Source organism: Enhydra lutris, unplaced genomic scaffold (assembly GCF_002288905.1).
Source record: "Enhydra lutris kenyoni isolate GAN:26980312 unplaced genomic scaffold, ASM228890v2 scaffoldscaffold9, whole genome shotgun sequence".
NCBI lineage: Eukaryota > Metazoa > Chordata > Mammalia > Carnivora > Mustelidae > Enhydra > Enhydra lutris.
In genome coordinates, this window is record NW_019154093.1 from 23,992,511 (window position 1) to 24,009,860 (window position 17,350).

The window sequence follows — 17,350 nt, forward strand, 5'->3', positions numbered from 1 at the left end:
AGCTGCATATGAAGGACAGCCTGTGGTGACCAGAGGGCCCAAAGGCCTGAAGACAAATTTGGGATGGGAGGTAGAAGTGGGAATCAGGAGGGTGGGGAAGGTCTTAGAGAAAGGACACATGGGAATGCCTGGGAGAGGGAGGGATACGGTGGGATCACTTTTGCTGGAGACATCCACCTGGAGGTCATGATGTCTGCTAAGACAGCTGGGGCCAGATACTTTTGATAAGGAAGATCAGCTATCTTTAGAATTCAGATTAGCCAGTGGCACAAACATGGGAGCAGATGGACTAATGGAACTTCTTCTATTCTAAGGCCAAATTGCTTGACTCCCTGATCATTAAAATCCAAAAAGAGAAAGAAAAGTGTAACATATGTCAGAAGACAACTGTAGGCCCCTTTTGGGAACTCTCCATCTCCATCCAGGATGCTTCTGGAAGCCCAGCAGGGCCTAACACTATTATGAGGAGGTTGCTGGCCCCCAGGCCATGTGCAGCCATTGGAGGCAATCAGTTTCATCCTTGGAGTTGGGGCTTGTGGGCACACAGGTCTAGCCCAAAAAGATGGGTCTGTGGGGTTGGTCACAATATCCCAAGCTACTTCCTTCACTGTTTTTTGTTGGTAAGAGATTGTGTAAGGTGGCAGGATTGTGTTGTCCCTAGACATAAAAGAGGCTGGGACACCACAGTCTCAGCCATAAAACTCCAATAATGGTGAAAAATACTCTTAAGAGCGTGCGTGACTTATGAAAAGCGTTACTTTCTCACTCATGTCAAAATGACTGTTTTAGAGGAAGTAAAACTGTCTTTATTGTCAGACATGTCGCCTATGTGAAAAAAAGTCCTGTGAATCCTCAAAAAAGCTGATGAGCCAAAACAGGTCCAAACTAGATCTAATAAATCAGCTTAGCAAATTTTCAGGAAATAAGATCAAAATATCAAAATCAAATGTTTCTATATATTAGTGATAATAAAAATTGAAAATCTAAAATACCACTTATGATAGCAAAACTAGGAAATATTTAGGTGTAAATTTTTTTTATTAAAAATTTTTATTTATTTATTTGGCAGACAGAGATCACAAGTAGGCAGAGAGGCAGGAGAGAGAGAGGGGGAAGCAGGCTCCCTGCTGAGCAGAGAGCCCGATGTGGGGCTCGATCCCAGGACCCTGGGATCATGACCTGAGCTGAAGGCAGAGGCTTAACCCACTGAGCCACCCAGGTGCCCCTTATTTAGGTGTAAATTTGACAAAAGATGTACAAGATGTTTACACTGAAAACTACAAAATACTGCAGAGAGACATTAAAGAAAACTTGAAGGAGAGGTATACCATGTTCAGGATCAAAAGACTCAGTGTTGCTAAGATATCAGTTCCCCCCAAATCTGTAAACTCAGTGCAATATCAATCAAAATCCCAGTAATTGTTTTTAAGTCGACAAACTGATCCTAAAACACAAGAAAATACAAAAGACATAAAATAGCCAAAACAACTTTGAAAAGCAGGAACAAAGCTGGAGGAATAGCATTATTTTATTCCACAGCATGAAACTAGTGTCAAGAGCCACAGATTAGAGGACGAGAATAGAAAAGGTAGAAACAGACCCACAGAAAATCAGAAACTGATTTTCAACAAAGGTTCAGTGGAAAAAGAATAATCCTTCAACAGATAGTGCTAGAATTATTGAACATTAGTATGTAAAAAAATGAACTGTGACCAATGACTCAAATCATACAAAAATTAACTCAAAATGAGCCATAACCCAAAACATAAAACCTAAATTAAGAAAGCTTAGGAGGAAAATCTTTGGACTTTGGATCAGGCAGAAATTTCTTAGATACCAATATAACTATTTGCTATATTCCATAGATCATACTTCAGTATGGCATGAACAAATCATTAAATTCTTTTTTATTTTTCATTAAATTCTTAAATTGGACTTAATTACAATGGAAAAGTCCTGTTTTTTTCAAAGACACTATTAAAAGAATGGAAAGACAAGCCATAGGCTGGGAGGAAATATTTGCAAATCATAGATCTGATAAAGGACTTCTCTCCAGGCTACATATATTAGTCATTAAGGAAATGCAAATTAAAACCACAATGAGATACCACTACCCGCCTATTAAAAAAGCTAAAATTAAAAAGACTGACCATGCCCTGTGTTGGTGAGGATGTGGAGAAACTGGAACTCTCATACATTGCTGGTGGAAAATGTAAAGTGATCCAACTACTTTGGAAAGGAGATCAGCAAAAAACTAACTGCACACCTGCCACCTACCCTCCTCTCCTGGGTATTTACCCCAGAGAAACAAGCGTGTAAATCCATACAAAGACTGTAATGTTCCCAACCACTTTATTTGTTTTGGCCGCAAACTGGAAAGAGCCCAAATGTCCAACAACAGGAGAACGAATGAGCAACGGTGATGTGTCCACGCAAATTTCGAGCCTGACCAAATTCTACAGTGGAACTATGTGCCGTTTACCAGATTAGAGTTTGGAAGAAAATAATTAACAATTAAGTGCAATACAGAATCCTAGATGGGATTCTGGAAAGAAAAAGAACATTTGTGTAAAAACTGGTGAGATCCAAATAAGGTCTGTGGTTTAGTTAATAATAGGGTGCTGATGTTAGTTTCTTGGTTTTGAATATTCCACTGTGGTTATGTGGAAAATGCTAATGTTAGTGGGAGCTGGGTGAGGGGAGTACGGGAACTCTATTTGGTCATTGCAACTTTTCTGTAAGTTTAAAATTAATTCAAAATAAAAAGTGAAGAAAAATATACATAATAAAACCTTTTTAAAAGATTGCTTTACCTTTGGGGCACCTGAGTGGCTCAGTGGGTTAAGCATCCGACTCCTGATTTCAGCTCAGGTCTTGATCTCAGGGTCATGGAATTGAGCCCCATGTCAGGCTCTGCGCTGGGCGTGGAACCTGCTTAAGATTCTCTCTCTTTCCATCTCCTTCTGCCCCTCTCCATCCCCTGCCTGCAGGCATGCACACATGTGCTCTCTCTCTCTCTCTCAATCTCTCTCTCTCTCTCTCTCGCTCTCTCTCAAAAAAAAAAAAAAAAGAAAGAAAGAAAAAGATTGCTTAACCTTATAGAATAAATAATTTTTTCAAATACATTTGCGAGCTGTCCCATTACTAACAATCACTGTCAGCATAGGGCAGGTTAGCAGTTTTGGAATGCTTGCCTTTTTGGAAGAGAAACCTGTGTGACTTTAAATGAGGCAATTCCTTTAAGTCCTTTGTCTTGAGATACCCATGTACTCCTCTGAGTTACAAAAGTCACGCAGGCTAAGAAGGTGCGCCCAGCCATAACGGAGTGGAAGGTTCTCCGGCTGCCATGGAAGGCTTCCTTTCTAGGGAAGGTTGGAAGTGCCACAGGAATGAACGCCCCCCCAGGAGCTGTCCTCAATCTGACCAGTGGCGTTAGCCAACTCGCTCCTTGCAGGACACAACTCTGACGTGTATGTTTTACTCTGGCTTTGAGAGTTTCTCCCACACGATTCAATTCCCGCGGCCCACAGTGGTAACCCAGTGACAGCACACACTTTCTTGGCTGTCCCCTTTTCCTCCACCTACTGTTTTGTTTTCTTCACCACCCAAATGAACAGCTTGCGCTCCAGTCCTCGTCTCAGGGTCTGCTTCTGACCCAGACCAACGCAAGCACTAACTAATGTATTTTTCCAGCATCCCACTGTGTCACCTTGCCAGACCGCTGGCTTGGGCATCTCACTTCGGAGACTACTGCTTTCCTCCTGTCTGTCCAGCTCCTTACACACCTGCAAGACAGCCCCGTCCAGCCCAGGGCGGCCATGCCTGCAGAAGGACCCTAGGGACGACTCCCAGCTGAAATCCGGTTTCCCTGTGACCTTTGCCCTTTTGCCTGGGCAGGGCTATAAGAGACAGAGAGCTGAGGTTTGTTAGCTGGGCTCTACTGGCCTCTGGGGAAGGGGGACAGGAAGTCAGGGCTCTTAGCTTTGCCCTCCTTGAACCAAAGTGCAAACCCTGTTTGCTCTATGTCGGACTAAAAACTTGGGAGAAAGAGAGGTCCACAGCAGGGGAAAGGTTTGCCCACCTTCAATTCCAGTTCCAACTCTTGCAGCAGTCCGCAAGAGACTGGGGTAAGCCCTCTGACACGTACATCTTATAAAAGTCACCTCAGGACCTGACATCTCCCTGGTTGCTTAGGAGGGTAGCAGTTTCTTCCAGTTGAATATGAAGTCCCAGCAACTGGCCCTGAACAGGGCAAAAACTGACTTTCCTAAGCCATGTCACCAGACCTGGGACTCCAGCCCCATCCTGCAACCTGGATCTCAGGTGACATAACAATGAGTGGCCATCTCCCGTGGGCAGTCTCGTTGCTGCCAGGTAGCTGGTCGTCTAACACCCCCGCACGATCAAGCCCAGCTGGCTTTTTGCAAGAGAAAACAGGCTCAGAGAAGGGACGAGTTTCCCCAGGTTGCACAGCACGTTCGCTTTAGCTAGCAGAGTTCACAGGAGGAGGCTTTTCTTGGCTGTGTTAGGCTCTCTGTAACCGAGGGTGATGGTTTGGACCATCAGGAATCCTATCCAGTGCCTTATACCTCGAGTTCACAGTGACCCCAGGCACAGCAGCCAGGCCAGTGAGAGGGGAAGCCCCTCCTGTTCAGAGCTCACATCCTGAATCCTTGTAATAACGGGCTCCTCACTGCCTGCCCTGGGCCTCAGCGAGCCTGGCCCTTGCTGTTGGCCCTGCCATGGTCCTTTGGCCCTAAAGGGTTTCACCTTCTCTAACTTGACCATTGGCACTCCATCCCCGAACCCACCAGGAGCCCACCCAGAGTTACCTCATTGGGACAAAAAGATGCTCCTATCACCCAGGAAATTCCAAGGGATTTAGGAGCTCAGAGTCGGGAATCAGGGTGAAAGGCCAAATATTAGAATCAAAGTTGTTCCTCGTGCTCTTATCACTTAGGAGATTACAAAGGATTTTTTTCAGGAGCCCTGTGCCAAGAACTAGGGATAGAGACCATTATATATTTTTTCTATTACCTTGCAGTGTCCCATTAAGAAACTCACTCCCTGGGACTGCTCCCTAGGGAACCTCGTGGGGCAGGAGAGGTGACGGACAGAGTGGGATTCAGCTATTTCGGGGTCCGTTGGGTCAACGATCTTCACACTACCCGTCTTCAGCTGTTCAAGCTGTTAGAACAACTTACCATAGACTGGGTGAATTAAACTATTTACATGTCACAGTTCTGGGGCCTGGCAAGTTTAAGATCAAGGTGCGGGCAGATCCCGTGTCTGGTAGGAGCCCTCCTCCTGGTTTGGGGATGGACATCTTCTATCCTCACATGGCAACAATCAAAGAGGGACCTACATCTCAGAGTCTCTTCTTCTAAGGACACTGATCCCATCACGGGGAGTCCACTCTCATGACCTGCTTACTTCCAGAAGGCCCCACCTGCCAATACCATGACATTAGGGATTCCGCACACACGCCTCTAGCACCACCGAAATGCCCCTCCCTAGATCCCTAGAACTCCACAGAGCCTCACTGCTCTTTCTCAGGGCCCAGGCAGGCCCCTGAATGATCCGAGTAGTCAAACAAGATGAAACCTGTAGACCATTTAATCACCAGCACAGAATTAGGAAACCTAGTTTAAAAATCAATCTACATTTCCCTTGCATAGCGTGAGTTTTCACACTACTAAGCCAAGTGTGGAAAACCAACGGTCACTACTCTGGCGTGAATGCATGTGTGTGGACACCGTGTGTGTGGGCCGCGGGTCTGTTTAAGCAAGAGGGGCTCTGGTGGAGGGAGAGGCCCTGAGTCAGAGCCCAACGCTCCGTGCCTCCCTTCTCAGCAGATCATGCCGTGAACCCTGACCTCCCGCTACAGCTGAGGCCCAGCCGTGGGGGCTCATTGCACCATGCCCAGAGCCGGAGCCACTGTCTCAGCTGGGGCTGGCTAAGGCTCATTCCGGACTTCTGTGCTGCAAGGTGAGATACAGCTCTGTGCCCTTGTTGAATTCCATAATAGCATCCACGTGACCTTCAGGCGAATCACTGGACCTTCCTAGAGCTTCACTTTGTCGCTTGTAATATGGGGGTGTAAGCCGACCTGCTTCTGGTAGAGGATGAAGATTCGATACGAGATGGTGTGTCGTGTGATATGTAAGGCTTAAGATACTAAATTTATTTCAAGGAATGTTAAAGGTGTTTTCCCCTTTCAAGGAGAGTTCACAAAAATTCCAATTTGTGAGACCGAATGACCAGAAATGTCCTAAAGTGTTCTTCTAAAGTTAGGATGGGACTCTCATGTTACACGTATTTTAGGGAAATGTCTGTAGTGTGTATCCATGTGTATGAACCTTAGCTCTTCTATCTCTGCTTTTAGGCCTTACAACCAACTCGGGTGACTTTAAGAGTCCTAGCAAACACTCCCAAGCAGTAGTCATTCAGCTACAAAGCTCATATTTCTTGCTCCTGGAACAGACCAGGCCGGGGGTCAGGTGAGGAGCAGCTTTACTCTTCCAACGAGTGACCCTACCAAAGCCTATGGCCCGGTTATCACTGGTATCCAGCTGAGGGCAAGTGCCCAAACCTCACGTGGGAGGTCTTTCCCAATTCTGTTCACGTCTCATGAAGATAGGAGACACCTGAGTGCAAGGGAGGCTGGGGAATGCAGTTCTAGCAGCTTGAAGGAGGGGGTTTAGTGACCAAGTGGACAAGCCAGGACGACAGCTCCTGATGACCACGTCCAATGCCCTAAGAAGCTGTCCTCTTCCTGAGCTACCACCACCATTCACCTGGGCCCTTCTCATGGGTCCCCCAGCTTCTAGTGGGATCCCACTCCCACCTACACCAGGTCACACTGACCAGTAGCAGAAGTCCCAAAACGGGGAAGATTGGCCATAATCTCCCGGCCCCACCAAAGCTGGCTCTCCCCCGTGCCACCCTTCAGCCCTTGACCATTGGCAATCAGATCCAGAGCGGGGAACCCACTGGCAGCGAGGCCCATGCCTCACTCCATGTTAAGGTCCCCCAAACAGGAAACGATGAAGGCTGGTTTCCAGGTCACACTTTTATTTTTACAGAAGCAGCAGCCGCGCAGCCATGGGGACGTGCGTGTTCTGGACAGCAGGCACGGCTCCTGCGTTGCCAAGAGCCTGCCAGGGGATGCTCGGGCCCTTCTCCTTGGTCCCCAGGGTCATGGGAAACGTAAAAGCCACACACCATGCACTGCTGCATGCATCCCCCACCCCTTCCCCTTCTGTAATAGCTAAGGAAAGGATGCATCCTTCCGGCAGAAGAGACTGGCTGCAATTCGGGTTCTACAGAAAACCCGCGTGCAGCCAGAGGAACTTGGGGCTCTGGAGGGGAAAGGCCTATTCCTTTACTTTGCACACACACTCACCCCGGAGCCAAGTTTCACTCCCATGAAACCACTGCATGGACAGGGATAGGGCCAGCTACAGGACGAAGCCTGTCGTGTGGCCCACCATGCTTGGGGGTCGGACCGTCGGGGCACCAGATGACGGGAACAGAACATAAACCTGAGGCTGCTGTGATCCCGAGACCTTCCCTTCCAAGCCCCAGTTTCCGGGTGAGGTCTGTGAAGGGCAGGATTTTGGTTTTTCTAGGACTAAGGGCGATAGAGGCTGTTAGCAGCTCTGGCTACCCTCCCAGTGGCTTAAGGAGGGGGGCCCTCTGGCGGAATGCCAGGGCCTTCTGGGCTGGGCCCCTCTGCTCGGGCTAACCATTCCTCCACAAGAAGCAGGATCATCAGTTTAGCGTCGAGTGAGAAGCGCAGGAGTCCACCGGGAGGGCAAAGGCCAGAATTCACGCACTCTGCAGACAAGTTGGAGAATGAGGTTTCTTATTTTTCTCATGCCCCCTCCAGAGGCCAAATGGGTAAGGGGGGCTGTTTCCTTTGCCTTCTGAGTGCCACGAATGCACCCAGCACTCACAGGACCACATAGGGACGCCTGGCAGGGAGCTGGGCCCACGGGGGTATGGCCAAGCACCGTCGGGGAAAGCCTGGCTCCATCGGGATTCTGGCAACCAGCAGTGACAGGACGGACCCTTTCCTGAGAGCCACGGGTGTACTTCTCCCAGAGTGATGGGACAGCTGGCCTTGGACTGAAGGAAGGACCTCACGTGAGACACAACCCCCATGTCCACGTGGAGGGTGGGTGAGGGGCTGCCGCTCGGAGATGACTCGCCCACGGTCGCTGGGCTTGCTGACAAGACAGCGGGGACAGAGCCTCCCCGTGCACTGCTCACGCGCGCGCTCTCAGCATATCGCTGCTGGGCAGAGTTCACTCCATCCTCGCTCCCTACTTGACCTTCTCAGGTGCTGGGTCCTCCACGGAGGCCGGGCTGTTCTTCAGATGGACTCGAAGAACCAAACAGGCTTTCACAAGTCAGGGAGGATCTAGGGAGGCTCCCTTCCTTCTGGAAGGGAAACGGGGCTAATTTTCTCTGAGCTTAGCTTGTAAGGCACTGAAATTAACTACAGCTGAGGGCAGGGGAGAACCAAGGGAGGAGTGGTTGGAGAAATCAAGCTGCTGATCTTTCCTCTGGGCCCCACAGTGAGAACCTGCACCAAGTCTCCATCTACTTGCTTGGTAGGGTCCACCCCCTCCCCCCACTGCATGCTGCAGAGCAGCGTAGAGGCACCCCCCTCGCCCCCGTAACTAGGCAGGCTCTGGGGACTGGAAGAGGCACGGAGGGTTGGGGAGTCAAGGATGGGCGTGGGTGCTCCGGTCTCAGTTCAGAGCGGGAGCCACTCCGCCTGGGCTGGGACAGGAGCCAGCCCTGAAACGTCTTCTCCGAGGGCATGGTCCTCGCTGAGACGTGGGTGACGGCTGGGGTGGGTGTGCAAGCCTGAGCCGGAAGGAGGAAGGGGCAGGGCGTCACCAAGGACGGCAGAGGGAACTTTGGATGGGGACCTGGCTTTGGCACAGCACACTGTGGGCCTGCCTGCCCTGTCTGTTGCCCTCCGGAGACACGGGGTAGAGAGAGAGGCACCTTCCTTCCTTCTCTCTGTGAGGGGTGCTCCTGGCCGGCTGAAGCAATAGCGGGGGTGACTCTGGACCGTCCCCTTCACCCTGCCAACCAAATCTGGGCCCAGGTGACCTCACACGGGGCCCTCCTGGACTTGGTGCTGAACCCACAGCTCGCCAGGCAGACATGGTGCTGAGTGGGAGGCCACAGCTGGCACAGCAGAATCCTCAGGGTCCCTGGCGAGATGGCCACCAGTCCCGGATGTCCACGGCCGGCAGGCAGGCAGGCACTGTGACCCCGTTTCAACAGATGGGCAACTGGGTACGGAGGGGCTGGGTGACCCGGCCAGAGTCACACAGCTCACGAGGGGCTGAAATGGGAACTGGACTTAGCAACATCTGACTCCAGAGCCCACGTCCTTTGCCCTCCACTCGGCTGCCCCTGGGAGCTGGAGCTAGCCATCGGGGCAGTCCGGGTGGGATTTCTGGAAGGGGTTCTTTCTGGAAGCATGGATCTGGGAGAGTAGCCAAGCTTGAGTGAAGAGAAGATGCCTCCTGGACCTGGGGACAGGGCCCCCCAACATGTCCATTTCCGGGCGGGCCCCCGCTCAGTGCCTGGCGGCCTTGCAGATCTTGTCGTACACCTCGGGGAAGGCGTCCTGGCAACCGAGACGCTCCCGCAGCCTGTGGTACAGGGAGCCGTCGAACATCTCCCAGAACTCCTCCCGGCTCATGTAGCAGTCAGCATACAGCATCTGGAACCTGGGAAACACAGGAGGGTGAGGCTGCCTGGAGGGGAAGGGGCCAGAAAGGCCCCCGCTGGGTCCCTGACGGGCTGCAGGAAGCGCTCATGGAGGATTTCCCGTTTACCACCTGCTGCCCAGGTGGGGTGGGGGCGGGGCAGGAGTGCTTGCCCCCACATCCATCACCCCCAGACTTTGATCAAAGCCCTGTGTTGTCCGTTGCCCTCCACTGCTCAGGAGGCTCGGCTTTCTGTCACCATGGACTTGGGGCTTTCCCAGACCTGGAATCATACAGTACTCCTTTCTCCTGGTTTTTTCAGTCTGCATAACTATTCTAAGATGTGTCCACATTAAGTCCATCAAGGGTTTGTTCCAGGCTGGTTTCTGAGCTATGCTGTCCTGGGCCTCTGTGTGTGTGTGTGGCTTTCAGTCACCGCTCCCTCCCTCCTTCGCTGTGCTCTTCCAACTCTGAGCAACAGCCCAGAACCTATCTAAAACCACATCACTATGTGCCCTGGGACGCAGAGCAGTGGTCCTGGGGCTCTGTGCCGAGCACCTGTGGGATGCCGGCATGCTTACGGGAGGGGTGCAAGGAAGGGGGTGAGAAATCCCACCTGCAGACTTCCATAGGGTGCTTTCCAAACCAGAGGGCGACCGGGGCTCCGCACTCCCTCAGCAACCAGCAGGCCTGGCTCTGGGGGTGCCTGCCTTGACCTTCCTCTACACCCCCAGCAGCAGAGCCCTGGTGCTGGTGGCCTGGGGAAGCAGGCCACGCTTGGGGCCACTCACCCATGCACGCTTCGGACGAACTTCTCTAACTGTCGCATGCAGGACCGGGCTTCAAAGTGCTTCACACGTGGTTCCCCGTAGGCTCCAATGTCGACATAGAGCTCGGCCTCGTCTCCCTTGGGGTGCACCAGGCCCGGCTGGCTGGGCAGGATGAACGGGCACAGCCAGATGGGGTAGACCTGGGTGGACCAGGGAGAGGGGCATTGGTGCTTTTCCTGCAACAGGGGCCAGGCTCAGGGCGGGCCCATTCCACCCTTACCCAGGGACCCCTCCCTTTGCCCACTGCTTCACTCCCAATCCCCGAGGCTATGGCTGACAGCAGCAGCCTCCCATGCCTTCTCTCCTTTCAGGGCCATCACGGGGCAGGCCCATTTTACAGCCGGGAACACTGAGGTCCTGGGCGTCCCAACCCCTGCTCACGTGGATGTCACTGTGGAAGGTGTGCACTGCCTGCAACAGGCATTTCATGGGCACCAGCATGTCCTGGACCACGTGGTGCTGCTCATACAGCTTGCGCAGGGTCTCGCCTTGGGTCAGCTTCAGGAGCGAGATCTTGGGAGGCACCATCCATCCAAAGAGGTAGCGGAAGACGGGGTTGTTGCCGAAGGGGATGATGTCCTGAAAGACAAAGGTTGGCGGTGGAGAGAAGGGCCAGCAGGGCCGAGGGTCCCGTGGGCCAGGGCTCAGGTCCTCGCTCAGGGCTCCATGTGCACTCCTGTGTGGAGGGGAACAGTGGTGCCCAGGACTGGCCCAACTGGGTCTGGGTTTGAGTCTCAGCTCTGGCCTTTACCTGCTGCGATGACCTTGGGCTAGTGACTTTAACCTCTTTGGGCTTAGTTTCCTTATCTGTAAAATGGGACTGGAGGGAATAACGAAATACTGCCTAGAAGGCCTGTAGCCCAGTGCTAGGAGCAAAATAAGATCACTGTAATTGTGCTGTGGAGGTCAGGGTGGCTGGCACACAGAAGGCACTTCGTCAGTGGCTGAGAAATAAATGTTACTGAATGAGAAGAGCAATTATGGGAGAGCTTAAGCAATTCCCCTCAAGTCACAGCCAAGGGCTGCTCTTATTGGTGGGGGCGGGGTGGGGGAGGAGGTCTGGCTCAGGGTCAGCCACAGGCCCACTGGTTCACAGCATCTCCCGAGGGGCCCCCTCGACTCCTGTGTAAAATGTGATGGCTCCCCACCCCTCCATGTGCAAAAACAAACTCTCTGTCATCTTTCAAGGGCAAGCTTGACGGCTGTCCTCCAACCCTGGGGCAGAACAAGCCACTTCTCTCCCATGCCTGTGGCCCTTCACAGCCTGCCTGCCTCCTCCAACTCAGCTTCCCCAGAGACCCTCCTAAGCATAGGCTGGCTTCCTCTTCTGTGCTCAACCCACCACTGGGAAGGAGCCCCCTCCCTCAGCACTGTTTCTGCCAATGCCCCATGCCGCCCACCAGCTGGTCACCCTGCCCCAACAGCACAGACTTGGGGTCCCTTCCGTCACTATCCTCCTCCCTTGCTCCAAGCCTGTCTTTTGGAATGTAAAGGAATGCTCTTGGCTTCAAGAGGGCTACCCCACTCTTTTTTTTTTTTTTTCTTAACGAGGAGTGACTTTTTTGTTTTAAGATTTCATTTATTTATTTCAGACAGAGAGAGCGAGCACCTGTGCATGAGCTGGGGAAGGAGCAGAGGGAGAGAGACGAGCAGATTCTGCGCTGAGCGCAGGGCCAGATGTGAGGCTCCATCTGACGACCCGGAGACCAGGACCCGGGCTGAAATCAAGGGTCAGATGCTCCACCGACTGAACCACCCAGGTGCCCCCGAGGACATTCCTTTATTCATTAAATAATTACGAGGTGCCTATGAGGTCTGGTATGAGGTTCCATGCTGGGTGCTGGGGATACCAAAATAACTGAGACATGGTCCCTATCCCTGTCCTGAGGAGTTGAAGAGACAGGCCACACACAGGACTACAGTGGGGGAAGAGCCAGGACAAACAGACGCAGGGCCCACATCAGACTAGGGGTCGGGGTGGCTTCCCAAAGGAACCCAGGTGCTAAGCTTTGCAAGCCGAGTGACCCTCCCTCCTCTCCCCTAGGACGAGCACTCCGACTGGCAGCACACTCTTATGAGGGAGGGACCCGTCTGTGCCTGGCCCTGCCCAGCTCTGCAATCCAGGCACCTGCACGGACGCTGGCACATGACTGGAGGACACTGTGTAGCTCGGCTTTTATTGTTTCCTCGCTTGTTTTTGGAACAGCCACACACACCCACAGTAGAAATCCCAGCCATCCAAAGGTCAGGCCTCCTCTCACATCCTCCCCGTGTACCCCCTAGTCCTGACCCCACTTCATTCTTCCCCAACTCAACTTCTGTCCCCTCCCCAGAGGCAGCCGTTGTTAGGAATGATCTGTGTCCCTTCCTAGAGACACTCGCTGCGTTGACGTGTGGGTGGGCGTAGATACCGACAGCTCACAAGTGGCGGCATCTCATAGCCTCGTGCTTCTCCCCTCCTCCTGTGCCTCGGTGCATAGCCAGCCAGCACACGCTTGGTCGTGGGTGCCACCCCTGCTCTGCGGGGACCCACACACCACAGCTCCTGGGACAAATCTGGTCCACGAATAAAGCCCTGCTAGGACACAGCCATGCCCCCGCATTTCCGTGCTGTCTGTGGCTGCTTCCAGGCTGTAAGGGCAGAGTGGCCTCTGGAGAGACCTCACAGTCCACAAACCCCTAACGGTCATTTGGCCCTTTCCAGTGTGCTGATCATTGCCCTCCTGTGTGGATGGACCCTGCTGACTTAATCAGTTCTGTACGGATAAGCATTTAGAGGATTTCCAGACCATTCCAGTGAGTATCCTTTCTACATGTGTCTTAGCCAAAATCCTAGAAGTGGAAAATTCTGGTTCAAACCCTGTGTGCCATTTTAATAGGTTATCTCAAGAACGGGTGACAGGGCACACGCTCCCACACGACACCAGGGGGCGCTGTTTCCCCACGCCCAGGCCAAGCGGTGTTGTCAAACTTCTGCCTTGCGGCCACCCTGCCGATCAAAACTGGGACTCTGGCAGTTTTGTTTGGCCTGGCTTTAATGGAGTGAGGCCTGTCATCTCTCTCACGTTTAAAAGCCATTTATATGTTTCTCTTTAAAACAGTTAGCCAGAAGTATCAGCTAGAACCATTCCTTTTCCAGAATCTCAACTCAGAAAAGTTCAAGTGTTTAACAGTGAGCCCCGCGCTCCTCCTTTCGCTCCTGTCTACCCCATGATTCGTCCCTCTGCCTCTGAGTGACCTCAGGCCCTGTGTCCCTGGCTTCAGTTCCAGTCTCTTGCTCTCGTCTGCCTTTGCCGTTTACCTGTGTCCAGCCTGCTCTGCTCTGTGGGATCCCATGACAGGTTCAGGGGGCCTGGCCCAAGCCAGGCCCCCAAGCCCCAAAGGCAGGCCCCATGGCAATGGCATTCGAAGAAACCGACCACCAAGAACCCTATCTAACACTTCCTCCTGGTGCTACTTCCCTGTATTAGCCAACCACTTATGCTGGCTGGAAAGGAGGATGTAAAAGGGAAGGGAAAGAGGGAGCTGCCCAGAGTCCTCTTTCTCTTCAGTCCTTGCTTACTCACCAGTAAGCCACACTAGAGTGTTGGTAGAATGTGAATGTTACCAGGAAGGGAGATAAACACAACTGAGGTAGTTTCGTGCAGCACCTCCACTGGGCCACTAGGAATGAAACACATTCACGTGAAGAGCTCAATACTCCTATATTTCTACTGAAGGGATGAACAGTAAATTTGTTCCAATAATTTAGATTATTTTCTTGGGGGGCACCTGGGTGGCTCAGTGGGTTGAGCCTCTGCCTTCAGGTCAGGCCATGATCCCAGGGTCCTGGGATCGAGCCCCACATCCGTCTTTCTGCTCAGCAGGGAGCCTGCTTCCCTCCTCTCTCTCTCTGCCTGCCTCTCTGCCGACCTGTGATCTCTGTCAAATAAATAAACAAAATCTTTTAAAAAAATTATTTTCTTTACTTAGAACATTAAATAGCAAATTTAAGAGGGACTCTCGTAGGATCTTTGACAGTCCTCTTTCCCTGCTTTTTGCACTGGGCCCTGCAGATCATGTGGCTGGCCTTGACCCCGCCCCCCCCATATTGCTGATTAACTGAACTGGGTGAAGGAAGGCCTGGCACCGGAGTGACAGGATTGGATGAGAGGTTCAGCACCTGTGGCTGATTAAAGGGTGGATTCAGCACGGAGGAACCAGGGTGGAGGGCTGCCTGAGGGAGGAGAAGTTCACCCCCAGGGAGGGGGGAAAGGCATGTACTTGACATCGCCTTCTTTGTAGAAGTCTGGGCTTCTGCAACTCTACTGTGGTGGATGCTGTGGTGCTCCGCCCGGATGCCCTGTGTGCAAATCTCAGGTGTAAGACACCCATCCTACCAGATTCTTCCTTTCACCTCGGGCAGGACAGCCAGTGCTTCACGGCACATAAATAGAAGACAAACCTCATTATGAATCCTAGCTCTGTGCTTTAAAAAAAAAACAACACAAATTCTTACTCCTGAAACCAATACTACACTATAATGTTAACTAACTTGAATTAGAAAAAAACAACAAAACACCCACAAATGCTTTGCTATTCCTTTCTTCAAAGAGGGTGGAGTGTGATTTGCCTCGCCCTGATGCGAGCTGGACTTGCTCTAACAAGTGGCGGATGGCAGGGCTGGCAGAATGTGAGGACACGGGCCCTGTAAGGCATTGGGGCTCCTCCTCGGTCTCTCTCCTGGACGGCTCCCGCCGCCCTGTCCTGAGGACACTCGAGCAGCCCACACGGCGAGGAACAGAAGCCTCTTGTTAACAACCGTGTGAGAGAACCTTCTGGAAAATAGATCATCCCCTCGCAAGCCTCCGGATGACACTGGACTACAGCCCTGAGCTGGAGCCACCCACATTAGTTCCCCCCCCAATCCCTGACAATCAGAAAACTGTGAGATAACAGAAAATAATAAAAAGAAACAGTTGTTTCAATCCTCTAACTTTGGGATAGTTCATTATGCAGCAAGTTATAATTACACTTGATCTCTTTCTGAGTTGTGCTACTTTGGACAACCTAAGCCTCAGTTTTCCCCATCTACAAAATGGAAAAGACACAAGGACCCACCCTCCTGGGGCTGTTAGGAAATTTGAGATAATCCGTGTATGTTTGGAGTAACAGCTAACATGCAAAGCGATTACTGTGTCCTACTGTTACCTTTCCGATGTTTTTCTCGGGGTCCCTTGCTGGTCCTCTTTCTTTTCCTGTCCCTTAAATCATCTTCTTGCTCCTGACAAAAGCACACCTCCCACAATCCTAGCACTGCTCTTGGCAAGCACAGAGAGGGAATCAGGTCTTTTGCATTTGGCAAAATGCCCACCACAGACAGTGGCCAAGGGAGCTCACCTGGGGGAGGGGGGCGGGTCCCGAGCTCCCAGGCGCTGATGAGCCCTCCACCCCCCACTCCTCTAACCCCTCACCACAGCCCCACCACTTCGGCCTGTGAGACGTGGCCCAGAGTTAGGACAAATCACCTTCTCTTAGGAGATGGCCAGCTCTAACTCCTTCATGCCCGTCAGCCCTGTTTAACCTGGTCGTGGTCACGGCTTCCAGGTGCCCAGTGACCTACCGTGATGCAACACGTCTTAGTCTGACTCTACCCGGCCCTGTCCCCTTATCTCCCAAGCTGTCCTCCATGTCCTCGTGGTGTGACATCAGCAAATCCCCTCTATCCTCAGTCTCTTCGCTCGACATTGTCTCCGTCTGCCTGCTCTTAGCTGGGCCCTGGCTGGGCCCTGCAGGCCTCACTGCCATCATTTCCTCTCCCACGACCGTCTGGGGTGGATGGAGGCGGGGTGCGGGGGGGCTCCTCCTGCTACCTCCTCGCTGCTTCCGGCTTGCTGTTCCTCTCCTCAGCAACTTTGGTGCAAGTTGTACAACATGACCAATGCACTAAATACCACTAAATGGTACACTTTAAAAGGTTATTTCTAGGTTACAGGACATAGAAAAAAAAGAACCCAGGTAGCCTCATTGAGGACCCATGCTCTGGCTCTTTCTCTGCCTGGCTCATCCCCCCACCCCTGCCCCCACCATGTTCAGGTCCCTGTGCACAAGTCACCCCCAGAGAGGCCTTCTCTGTCGTCCCTCTTTAAAATGTCACTGCACCTCACCCCTCCACGCATAACAGCAAATTCTTGCTCACCTTTCAAGGCCAAGCTCGATGGCCACCTCTGACCTTAGGCAGAACGAGCAGCCTCCCCTTCTGGTTCCTGTGGCCCATCACTGTGTCAGGGCGTGTCAGCTTGGTCAGGCTACCGTATCTCAAGGGCAGAGCACATGTGTGTGCACCCAAGCACCTGGCCCGCGCCCCAGCACGGAGCAGCCGCTCTGGGACAGGCTGCTGTGTTCAAGTGAAAGTGGTCTGCTCCTCTCAGAAGGAGAGGACTGTGGTGTCATGTCCACGGGCACTCCCGGTCCCCGGGACACGGTTGCTCTTGCCCTCAGGGAGGGAGTGCGGCCACAGTGCCAGCTGCCCTGGTCCCCTGCCCGTCCGGCTGGGAAACCCGAGCCTCACCTGGAGCTCCCAGAAGATGCTGCGCGTGTGGCGGTGGTAGTAGTGTCTCAAGGGAATGTACTCCAGGCCCTCCCGGTTCGTCTTCAGGTAGTTCTCCACGTGCTTGAAGAACCAGGGCTTGTAGTAGTTGCCAATGCTGTTCAGCTGAAATGACAGAGGGCGTGGTGTCAGCCCACAGATGATGGCCGGACGCCGTCGGGCCGGAACGGTGATACCCGGCTTCGGTTCAGCAC

The 17,350-nt window shown here is 52.5% G+C and overlaps 1 protein-coding gene across 1 annotated transcript in view; it reads right to left on the minus strand.

The window, feature by feature from the left end:
- Positions 1-7,069: 7,069 nt before the first annotated feature.
- LOC111143075 (24-dehydrocholesterol reductase) overlaps positions 7,070-17,350 on the minus strand; it is a 29,374-nt gene continuing 19,093 nt past the window's right edge. The window contains exons 6-9 of the mRNA XM_022496531.1: positions 17,118-17,261; positions 10,949-11,146; positions 10,529-10,707; positions 7,070-9,758 (exon numbers count right to left, since the gene is read on the minus strand). Coding sequence (XP_022352239.1) covers positions 9,605-9,758; positions 10,529-10,707; positions 10,949-11,146; positions 17,118-17,261 — 675 coding nt within the window. The 3' untranslated portion in view covers positions 7,070-9,604. The remainder of the gene's footprint in view (positions 9,759-10,528; positions 10,708-10,948; positions 11,147-17,117; positions 17,262-17,350) is intronic.